This window comes from Hyperoodon ampullatus (genome assembly GCF_949752795.1).
Source record: "Hyperoodon ampullatus genome assembly, chromosome: 6".
NCBI classification, from domain to species: Eukaryota; Metazoa; Chordata; class Mammalia; order Artiodactyla; family Ziphiidae; genus Hyperoodon; species Hyperoodon ampullatus.
In genome coordinates, this window is record NC_136919.1 from 60,286,010 (window position 1) to 60,299,051 (window position 13,042).

At 35.9% G+C, this 13,042-nt stretch overlaps 1 protein-coding gene across 1 annotated transcript in view; it reads right to left on the reverse strand.

Moving 5' to 3' along the window:
- The window catches only part of CNTLN (centlein), a gene marked incomplete at both ends in the record, with an annotated part of 349,797 nt that overhangs the window by 245,438 nt on the left and 91,317 nt on the right, over window positions 1-13,042 (reverse strand). The window contains one exon of the mRNA XM_079706500.1: window positions 12,272-12,356. Coding sequence (XP_079562626.1) covers window positions 12,272-12,356 — 85 coding nt within the window. The remainder of the gene's footprint in view (window positions 1-12,271; window positions 12,357-13,042) is intronic.

A 13,042-nucleotide genomic window follows, 5' to 3' on the forward strand; every position in this document is an offset into this window, starting at 1 on the left:
CAACACCAAGACCTGGCTCCACCCAACTGCCTGCAGGCTCCAGTGCTGGACACCTCACACCAAACAACCAGCAAGACATGAACACAGCCCCACCCGTCCACGGACAGGTTGCTTAAAGTCATACTAAGCTCACAGACTCCCCAAAACACACGACCTGATGCAGCCCTGCCATTAGAGGGAAAACACTCAGATCCACCCACCAGAGCATAAGCACCAGTCCCTTCCACCAGGAAACGTACACAAGCCCCTGGACCAACATCACTCACCAGAGGGCAGACCACAGAAGCAAGAGGAACCACAACCCTGCAGCCCACAGAAAGGAGACCATAAACAAGGCAGGTTAGACAAAATGAGATGACAGAGAAATATGTTGCAGATGAAGGAGCAAGGTAAAATCCCACAAGACCAAATAGATGAAGAGGCAATAGGTAATCTACCTGAGAAACAATTCAGAGTAATGATAGTAAAGATGATCCAAGATCTCAGAAACACAATGGAGGCATGGATCGAGAAGATAAAAGAAATAGTTAACAAGGACCTAGAAGAACCAAAGAACAAACAATCAGTAATGAACAGCACAATAACTGAAATGAAAAATACCCTAGAAGGAATCAATAGCAGAATAACTGAGGTAGAAGAACAGATAAGTGACCTGTAAGACAGAATGGTGGAAATAACTGATGCAGAGCAGAATAAAGAAAAAAGAATGAAAAGAAATGAGGACAGTCTCAGAGACCTCTGGGACACTAACTGCACCAACATTCGAATTATAGGGGTCCCAGAAGAGGAAGAGAAAGGGAAAGGGCCTAAGAAAATATCTGAACAGATTATACTCAAGAACTTCCGTAACATGGGAAAGGAAATAGCCACCCAAGTCCAGGAAGTGCAGAGAGTCCCATACAGGATAAACCCAAGGAGAAACATGCCAAGACATGTTATCAAGCTAAAAAAAATTAAATACGAAGAAAAAAATATTAAAAGCAGCAAGGGAAAAGCAACAAATAAACTACAAGGGAATCCCCATAAGGTTATCAGCTCATTTTTCAGCAGAAACGCTGCAGGCCAAAAGGGAGTGGCAGGACATATTTAAAGTGATGAAAGGGAAAAACCTACAACCAAGACTACACTACCCAGCATGGATCTGATCCAGATTCGACGGAGAAATCAAAAGCTTTACAGACAAGCAAAAGCTAAGAGAATTCAGCACCACCAAACCAGCTCTACAACAAATGCTAAAGGAACTCTCTAGGCAGGAAACACAAGAGAAGAAAAAGACCTACAAAAACAAACACAAAACAATTAAGAAAATGGTAATAGGAACATACATATCGATAATTACCTCAAATGTACATACATATTGATAATTACCTTGAATGTAAATGGACTAAATGCTCCAACCAAAAGACACAGACTGGTTGAATGGATACAATAACAAGACCCGTGTATATTCTGTCTACAAGGGACCCACTTCAGACCTAGGGACACATACAGACTGAAAGTAAGGGGATGGAAAAAGATATTCCATGTAAATGGGAATCAAAAGAAAGCTGGAGTAGCAATACTCATATCAGACAAGATAGACTTTATTTTATTTATTTATTTTTTTGGCTGCGCCGGGTGTTACTTGCAGCAGGCAAGGTCTTCGTTGCAGCATACAGTATGTTTAGTTGCAGCACACGCACTCTTCATTGCAGCATGCATTGCAGCATGTGGGCTTCTCTCTAGTTGTGGCACACAGACTTCTCTCTAGCTGTGGTACATGGGCTCCAGGGCACGTGGGTTCTGTAGTTGTGGCATGCGGGCTCCAGAGCGCATGGGCTCTGTAGTTTGTGCCACGCACGCTCTCCACTTGAGGCGTCCAAGCTCAATAGTTAAAGCACGTGGGCTTAGTTGCCCCACGGCATGTGGGATCTTAGTTCCCCAACCAGGGATTAAACCGGCATCCCCTGCATTGGAAGGTGGATTCTTTACCACTGGACCACCAAGGAAGCCCGAAAATAGACTTTAAAATAAAGACTATTACAAGAGAAAAGGAAAGACACTACACAGTGATCAAGGGATCAATCCAAGAATAAGATATAAGAATTGTAAATATTTATGCACCCAACTTAGGAGTACCTCGATACATAAGGCAAATGCTTACAGCCATAAAAGGGGAATTTGACAGTAACATAATAATAGTGGGGGACGTTAACACTCCACTTACACCAATGGATAGATCAGAGAGACAGAAAATTAATAAGGAAACACAAGCCTTAAATGACACATTAGACCAGATAGACTTAACTGACATTCACAGTACATCCCATCTGAAAGCAGCAGAATACATTTTCTTCTCAAGTGCACACAAAACATTCTCCAGGAGAGATCACATCCTGGGTCATAAATCAAGTCTCAGTAAATTTAAGAAAATTGAAATCGTATCAAGCATCTTTTCCAACCACAACGCTATGAGATCAGAAATCAATTACAGGGGAAAAAATGTAAAAACTGTAAACACATGGAGGCTAAACAATATGCAACTAAATAACCAAGAGATCACTGAATAAATCAAAGAGGAAATCATAAAATAACAAGAAACAAATGACAACAAGAACATGACAACCCAACACTTATGGGATGGAGCAAAAGCAGTTCTAGGATGGAAGTTTATAGCAATACAATCTTACCTCAAGAAACAAGAAAAATCTCAAATAAACAACCTAACCTTCATCTAGAGCAACTAGAGAAAAAAGAACAGACAAAACACAAAGTTAGTAGAAGGAAAGAAATCATAAAGACCATAGCAGAAATAAATGAAATAGAAAGGAAGAAAACAATAGCAAAGATCAATAAAACTAAAAGTTGGTTCTCTGAGAAAGTAAACAAAGTTGATAAACCTTTAGCTAGATTCAACAAGAAAAAAAGGGAGAGGACTCAAATCAATAAAATTAGAAATGAAAAAGGAGAAGTGACAGCTGACACCACAGAAATACAAAGGATCATAAGAGACTACTACAAGCAACTATATGCCAACAGAATGGACAACATGGAAAAAATGGACAAATTCTTAGAAAAGTACAACCTCCCAAGACTGAGCCAGGAAGAAATAGAAAACATAAACAGACAAATCAAAAGTAATGAAATTGAAACTGTGATTTAAAATCTTCCAACCAACAGAACTCCAGAACCAGAAGCCTTCACAGGCAAATTCTATCAAACATTTAGGGAAGAGCTAACACCTATTCTTCCCAAACCCTTCCGAAAATTGCAGAGGGTAGAACACTCCTAGACTCATTCTACAAGGCCATCATCACCCTGATAGCAAAACCAGACAGAGATATCACAAAAAAGATAACTATAGGCCAATATTGCTGATGAACATAGACACAAAAATCCTCAACAAAATACTAGCAAAATGAATCCAACAACACATAAAAAGGATCATACACCATGATCAAGTGGGGTTTATCCCAGGGATACAAGGATTCTTCAATATACGCAAATCAATGTGATACGCCATATTAACAAACTGAAGAACAAAAACTATATGACCATCTCAATAGATGCAGAAAAGGCCTCTGACAAAATTCAACACCCATTTATGATAAAAAAAAAAAACTCTCCAGAAAGTGGGCATAGAGGGAACCTACCTCAGCATAATAAAGGTCATATATGACAAACCCACACCTAACATTATTCTCAATGGTGAAAAACTGAAAACATTTCCTCTAAGATCAGGAACAAGACAAGGGTGTCCACTCTCACCATTATTTATTCAACATAGTTTTGGAAGTCTCAGCCATGGCAATCAGAGAAGAAAAAGAAATAAAAGAAATTCAAATTGGAAAAGAAGAAGTAAAACTGTCACCATTTACAGATGATATGATACTATATATAGAAAATCCTAAAGATGCCACAAGAAAACTACTAGAGCTAATAAGTGAATTTAGTAAAGTCACAGGATACAAAATACACAGAAATCTTTTGCATTCCTATACACTAACGACAAAAGATCAGAAAGAGAAATTAAGGAAACAATACCATTTACCATTGCAATAAAAAGAATAAAATACCTAGGAATAAACCTACCTAAGGAGGCAAAAGAACTGTATTCAGAAAACTATAAGATACTGATGAAAGAAATCAAAGATGACACAAACAGATGGAGAAATATATCATATTCTTGGATTGGAAGAATCAATATTGTGAAAATGACTATACTACCCAAAGCAATCTACAGATTCAATGCAATCCCTATCAAACTACCAATGGCTTTTTTCACAGAAAAAGAACAAAAAATTTTACAATTTTTATGGAAACACAAAGACCCCGAAGAGCCAAATCAATCTTGAGAAAGAAAAACGGAGCTGGAGGAATCAGGTTCCCTGACTTCAGACTATACTACAAAGCTACAGTAATCAAGACAGCATGGTACTGGCACAAAAACAGAAATATAGATCAATGGAACAGGATAGAAAGCCCAGAGATAAACCCACGTACCTATAGTCAACTAATCTATGACAAAGGAGGCAAGGATATACAATGGAGAAAAGACAGTCTCTTCAATAAGTGGTGCTGAGAAAACTGGACAGCTACATGTAAAAGAATGAAATTAGAACACTTCCTAACACCCTACAAAAAAAAAAAAAAAACTCAAAATGGATTAAAGACCTAAATATAAGACTGGCCACTATAAAACTCTCAGAGGAAAACAAAGGCAGAACACTCTGTGACATAAATCATAGCAAGATCTTTTTTGACCCACCTCCTAGAGTAATGGAAATAAAAACAAAAATAAACAAATGGGACTTAATAAAACTTAAAAGCTTTTGCACAGCAAAGGAAAGCATAAACAAGATGAAAAGACAACCCTCAGAATGGGAGAAAATATTTGCAAAGGAAGCAACTGACAAAGGATTAATCTCCAAACTATATATGCAGTTCATGGAGCTCAATATCAAAAAAGAAAAAACACAATCAAAAAAATGGGTGGAAGACCTAAATAGACATTTCTCCAAAGAAGACAGACAGATGGCCAACACACACATGAAAAGATGCTCAACATCACTAATTATTAGAGAAGTGCATATCAAAACTACAATGAGGTATCACCTCACACCAGTCAGAATGGCCATCATCAAAATATCTACAAACAGTAAATGCTGGAGAGGGTGTGGAGAAAAGGGAACCTTCATGCACTCTTAGTAGGAATGTAAACTGATACAGCCACTATGGAGAACAGTATGGAGGTTCCTTAAAAAAGTAAAACTAGAACTACCATATGACCCAGCAATCCCGCTACTGGGCATATACCCTGAGAAAACCATAATTCAAAAAGACACATGCACCCCAATGTTCATTACAGCACTATTTACAAAAGCCAGGACATGGAAGCAACCTAAATGTCTATCAACAGAGGAGTGGATAAAGAAGATGTGGTACATATATATACAATGGAATATTACTCAGCCATAAAAAGGAACAAAACTGGGTCATTTGCAGAGACATGGTTGGACCTAGAGAGCGTCATATAGAGTGAAGTAAGTCATTAAGAGAAAAACAAATATCATACAGTAAGACACACATGTGGAATCTAGAAAAATGTCACAGATTATCTTATCTGCAAAGTGGAAAGAGAGACAGAGACATAGAGAACAAATGTATGGATACCAAGGGGGAAAGGGTGGGGGTGGGAGCAATTGGGAGATTTGGATTGACATATATACACAATTGATACTATGTGTAGAATAGATAACTAATGAGAACATACTGTATCGTACAGGGAACTCTACTTTATACACTGTGGTAACCTAAATGGGAAGGAAATCCAAAACAGAGGGGATATATGTATAAGTACAGCTGATTTATTTTGCTGTACAGTAGAAACTAACACAACATTGTAAAGCAACTATACTCCAATAAAAACTAATTTAAAAATAAAATAAAATAAAATTTCCCCTAAGTATATATTTCTTAACAAGGCCCCTCCTCGAGAGAAATTATTTTACCCGAGCCTGCTGGGATTTTACCAGAGACTAACCAACCCCCAGGATGTAAAAACCCAACTCCAAAACCCTCTAGCCTTCCAATCTTTCCTAAGGGAGAAAAAACTGAGAAGCACTTGTGAAGGCCAGAGCCTAGGGGCACAAGCTCACTACAAGACTGAGACCTAAACATAAGACTATGGAATACTTCCCCTCCCCAGACACCTCACAATAGGTTTCATCAATAGGGCTTCTGTATAATAAAAAGGTAATACAACTGAAAGAACTTTGTGTTTCGGATGATATTTAAGAAGTCTCTCAAGAAACCCAAATAAAAAGGACACCAAAGCAAACGTTAGCCTTTGCTAAACAAACAGTAAACACAGCCTAACCCCTAGCAGATAAACATAAAACCCTCACACTAAAGGCCTATTTCTCTCAGTACATTTTACCCACTTGGTTAATTTTATGTGTCAACTTGGTTAAACTACTCTACCCATGATAACCAGTTTTTTTTGTTGTTTGTTTGCTTGTTTTTTGCGGTACGCAGGCCTCTCACTGTTGTGGCCTCTCCTGTTGCGGAGCACAGGCTCCGGACGCGCAGGCTCAGCGGCCATGGCTCACGGGCCTAGCTCCTCCGTGGCATGTGGGCTCTTCCCGGACCGGGGCACGAACCCATGTCCCCTGCATCGGCAGGTGGACTCTCAACCACTGCGCCACCAGGGAAGCCCCAATAACCAGTTTTTAATCAAACACCAGTCTAGATGTTGCTGTGAAAGTGTTTTGTAGATGTGATTAACATTTAAATCAGTAGACTTTGAGTAAAGCAGGTAACGCCTCCATAATGTGAATGGGTCTCATACAACAAATTTAAGACCTTAAAAAAAAGAACTAATCCTCTGAGGGGGAAGGAATTCTGCCTCCAGAATGCTTTTGGATTCAGCTGCAATATCAACTCTTCCCTGGGTCTCCAGTTTGTTATGCAGAATTTAGATTTGCCAGCTCACAACTATCAATACATGAAACAATGCCTTAAAATCAACTTCTCAATCTCTCTCTGTCTCTGTCTCTCTATCATATCTTTATCTATCTATCTATCTCTACACACACACACACACACACACACACACACACACACAATTAGTTCTGTTTCTCTGGAGAATCCTATTACAGACTTTGTTCCTGTTTAGGACTTCAGTCTTAAAATTGCAAGGACTTGGATTCTGCCAACGACCTGAATAAACTTAGAAGGAAATTCTTCCCAAATTAAGCCTCCAGATGAAAACATAACCCAATTGAAGCCTCAATTACAATCGAGATAATCAGCAGAGGACCCACCTAAACTTGCCCAGACTCCTGACTCACAGCAATTTAATAAATGTGTACATTCCTTTAAGGCTTTAATTTGTTATACAGCAGGAGAAAAACTAATGTACCACAAGATATTTTCCTATAGAATTTATAATAGAAAATAATAGAGAAAATGGTTATGAAACATAAACACTGGAAATCTTGACAGTATAAAAAAATACAACCAACAATGCTAAGAACAGGAAATTAAGTCCTCCAATTACTCTCTTTAAGTTCACTTTAAAATGCAGGTGAAAGGATGAATAAGTAAAAATTTGCTAATTTTCTCTTTTTTTTTTACAGTATGCAGTTGAGAGATACTGTCTATATTTTTTAGAATATGTTAGCATCAAGATGTATACTGTTCAAAGACAAATATCACATGATATCACTTATATGTGGAATCCAGAAGAATGACACAAATGAACTTATTTACAACACAGAAACAGACTCACAGACATAGAAAGCAAACATTGTTACCAAAGGGAAAAGGGAGGGCTGGATAAATTAGGAGTTTGGGATTAACAGCTACACACCACTATATATAAAGAAGATAAACAACAAAGACCTGCTGTATAGCACAGGGAACTATATTCAATATCTTATAATAACCTATAGTGGAAAATAATCTGAAAAAGAATATATATACATATATGTATACACACATAAATATAACTGAATCACTTTGCTATATACCTGAAGCTAACAAGATTGTAAATCAACTATACTTCAATTTTAAGAAGTGTAGTGTTAAATATTATATATAAAATAATAAACTTAATCACTAGAAGAACTGATACAGACCCTAAACCTTCCAAATTATCAACGTAAGAGTGCATGCACATATACACACACACACACAAATGAAGAGAAGACAGGTATGTGGCAAATTCTAAAAAGACAAAGAAAATACTAAAGCAGAAAGCATAAGGTCAATCAGAGAACAAAGATCAAATAAGTATATCACATCTTACGCAGATGGAATAAACTTATCTTTAAAAAGGTAAAGACGGGGCCTCCCTGGTGGCGCAGTGGTTGAGAGTCCGCCTGCCGATGCAGGGGATACGGGTTCGTGCCCCGGTCTGGGAGGATCCCATATGCCGCGGAGCGGCTGGGCCCGTGAGCCATGGCTGCTGAGCCTGCGCATCCGGAGCCTGTGCTCCGCAACGGGAGAGGCCACAACAGTGAGAGGCCCGCGTACCACAAAAAAAAAAAAAAAAAAAAAAAAAAAAAAAAAAAAAAAAAAGGTAAAGACGTAAATATTGAGTCAAGACACAAAGTTCAACCAAAGAGTATATACAAGAGATTCATCTAAATATGCAATGTTAAAGGATGAACAAATATATAACAAATTTAACTGAAAGAATGCTGGAGGAAAGATAATAGTTTAAGAAGAAAATTAAGATATAATCTGAATGACTAAAGATGAAAAAATTAGAATAAATATATTAAGTCTTGTTATCTTCTTGATCTCATGGTCTCCACCTTCAACTAGAATTCTGTTAACTCAATTAAGTCTTCTTGTATTGTGTATTTTAATTTCCTTCTCCACTACTTTCAAATATTTTGCCTAACATTTTTTGAATGTAAAAATTTCTTTCTCTGCACTGTTAAATTTCCTCATTTGTTTCCACTACTTTCTAAGAATTCAGTGATCTCTTAAAATGTCATATACCATTCCACTTGTGTTGCTTTCTAAAAATCACTAAAAACTTCGTGATTGTTGAATTTAATATTTTTTCACAAACCCCATGAATTTTGTAACATTTTACATTAACCACCTTTTGTTTTTTGAAACTCTCCTCTCTCAATTCATGACATATGATATTATACTTCTCTCTTTCTACTTCTCTGAACAGTCTTTTCATCTCTTTAACTGAAACTTGTTCTTCCTCTCACCCATTAATAATATCAGCAAATATCTAGTTCTTAGAATTCTGTTTAAAGTCTTCCCTCTAACTATAACATTAGATATCTATATATCAAGGAAAAAACTCCTTCCCAAGGATTGGATCCATGCTTTCAATGGTTTGCTTAAAAATCTCTAAATGGAATTCCCACCAATAACTAAAACACAAATTGTCTAAAAGAAGCTCAGAAGTCATCCTCACAGTAAGTTGTACCTCTTTATAATAACCCTCTTTCTGACAACGCCACTACTCTCCTGGATTCTCCAGGCTGAAAACCAGGAGTCACTTTCAAATTACTGTCAGTTCCTTATGGTTCTAATTTATATATCTTTAATTCTTGCAAAACTAATAGTTCAGGTTCATGTTATTACTCTTATACTATGAAATAATCTTCTTACAGATCATTCTACTTTCTGCTTTTCTTTTTCTAATTGTATACTGGATTATCAGTTTTATTTTCAGAGATTACAGATTAATTAACTTAAGTGAATGAAAAGCTTAGATAGATTCCTTTGGCCTGTAAGTCCAACTACTTCATTCAAACAATCAAGGCCTTTCCTTAATACAGGTCCAATACAACATTTGTCTTATCTCAGCCTACACTGCTACATATTATCTATGAAACAAACAATAAATTTCAGTATCACCCAAACATACTCTATACTCCCAGCTTCAAGAATTTTGCCTGATGTTCACCATGGGCAAATCCTCCTATAATCTCTACCTATTAAAACCATTTGGGGCTTCCCTGGTGGCTCAGTGGCTAAGAATCCACCTGCTAATGCAGGGGACACAGGTTCGAGCCCTGGTCTGGGAAGATCCCACATGCCGCAGAGCAACTGGGCCCGTGAGCCACAACTACTGAGCCTGCGGGTCTGGAGCCTGTGCTCCGCAACAAGAGAGACTGCGATAGTGAGAGGCCCGCACACCGCAATGAAGACTGGCCCCCGCTCGCCGCAACTAGAGAAAGCCCTCACACAGAAATGAAGACCCAACACAGCCAAAAATAAATAAATAAATTTATTTAAAAAAAAAAAAAAAACATTTGAATACCTTAAGACCTCTCCACAGAATTTAATCTCTCCTTCCTTCAAATCTTTATAGCATTCTGCTTGTGATTCTCTCATGGCACTTAAAATACATTGGTTTTATTCAATTTAAGACACACATTTAAAAATATTCAAAGAGCATCTATTATAAATCAGGCAATATGGTAAATATTAGATGTTGGGTATACAAGGGTCCCCACCCTCACAGAACCTTAATCTAATGTAGCAGAATATGGTTACTTGCACCTCACTTTTATCCCCACCCTACTGCTCATAGAGACTTAGAAATCATTAAAGGCAAGAAATTTAACTCTGAATTTTCCACAGTACCATCACAAGATAATGTCTACATTTAATACAGCAATTTGTTGAATTAAACTGAAAATATACCCTGTAGAAAGTGACAATCATGTATACATGGTTTAGACTAAGAAATTAAAGGCCCTAGAAAACAAATTAGGTGCCTAAAAAACAAATAATTTCTCTCATGGGCATTTAATATTTTATGAGCTGAACGATTCTACTCAAAATGTAAATAGTGAAATAATATCTACCCAAGGAAAAGGAAGTAGAAAAAGAATTTAGCAAAGACAAAGGAAAAATATATTGTCATTTAAGAAAGTCAACATTTTTTTAAATGTTATGCTATTACTATCTAGACCTGGTAAACTGAGCATTCCCTAAAGCATTGCAAACTTAATGCCAAAGGATATCAAAAAGAGTGCCAAAATCCATTCTCCCCCACAGAACAGACTTGTGACTGAGGAAGAGATTGCTCATCCTGGATCTACATTTTCCCAAATCCCCTGAATCTTGCGGTGGCCATGACTGGTTTTTCTCAATGAAATGCTGGTACAAATCATGTTTGCCACTTCCAAGTCTTAACATTGTATCTATTACACAGCTTAGACTAGCCTAGTTAATATACAAGGCATATGGCAATATTTATCTATCTTAAAATTCATTTGGATATTGTTTGATATTCGAGTGGCAAATACAACTGTTTTTTCCCAAAATAAACTAAAAAGTTATTTTTAAAATTTTATCACTATAGCACCAATTATGACATTTTCATAAGGAAAATACAATGCTGGAAAAGGTATAAATTTCAAATTTATATGTCATATAGGAATCTATATTTGATTTTAGAACAAGTTTATATGGATGTAGAGAATGAACAAATTGTTTAATCTTTTATCTACATTAACTTCCATTTTTAGTCCTTTAATAAAACAACTTAATAACAATAACCAACCTTAGATGAAAGTTCTCATGATTGTTTAATTGGCTAGGAAGGAAAATAGAGTAAGAAGTCGGAAGAGCATAGGTGCCAGAAAGAACCTTCATTTAATCTAGAAAATACAGATAATTTAGCCTATAAAGAGCTACTGGGTATAAAATGAATTTAAATACTATATCATGATATAGGCCATTCCTAAATTTCTTTCACCTTTATTTTTAAGATGTTAATACCTTGAAGATTATTCCTGGAAGCAATGACCACATGGATTTTTGTAGCGATAATATACTGAGTATATAATTACATATAATTTAAAATATATAGTTATATGAAATTGTATAATTACAATTATAGAATTGCATAATTTGAAAATGCAAGTTTTCAAAAGATCAAATAGAATCATCCCAGTTGTTAAATCTTTTCTACAAATTAAACCGTTTTAAAATTTCTAAGTTTCAGAAGTGAATGATAATTGCTAAAAAAAAGCAGATTTCAACAAAAAGTGATTGATAGTTACTACTATAAAATTACAATATCATCTTAAGAGTTTTATTGTATAAATAACATAGTCTATTAATTCAGAAGACAAAGAATAACTGACTAAGGTACTATAGTAACTTGACTATAGTAATAGCTTGACATAATGACCCTGATATTATTTATGAACATTATTGTAAAAAAATTTTTAAATATTTGTAAAGACCTACTACCTGGAACAAATATTATAAATTTAGTATTTTCTGTTGTAACACCAACCTGTTCCAATTCTTGTATTTTAGCATCCTTGACTTGCAGAATTTCTAAAACTTTTCTGTCTTTTGCTTCAGATTTCTGTTTTTCTCTAGAAACAAAAAATATATATATTAAAATTTTATTAGTCATAATTGGTAGCCAATTCTTTAAATTTTCACATCCTGATAATGAGTTTCACATTAAAATATAGAAAATTAAATTATCGGAAGTTGACAGCTCTTTCAGAATTAATCAGAAGCCATATGGCAAGTGACAACAACTTACAACTGCTGACAACTAAGACAACTTCATACTAAAAAAAAGTTTAGTTTATATATTTAGATACATTACAAAACATATTAAAACAATTTAATCTTGATTACAACAGCCACTATATCATAAATTTAAAATAATTACTGAATATGTCAATATGCTCTTGTTAATGTAAATGCTTTATATATGCAATTATGTTAAGAATGAAATAGTTATCATTTTTTAAGTAAAAGCCCCAAAAGAGAGAAAACCAAAGACTTACTAATAACCAACATTAAATAAATGGGGGGGACTTCCCTAGCGGTCCAGTGGTTAAGACTCTGCACTTCCAATGCAGTGCACACAGGTTCAATCCCTGGTCAGGTAACTAACATCCCACATGCCGTGGGGATGTGGCCAATAAATAAATAAATGGGGGAGAACTGTACTGGGTGCTCAGTTATATATTTTTTTAAACTTTAAAAATAGGTAAAATAAATAGGAATCTGTACCTAAATCACTCATGAATCACAAAGTATACAG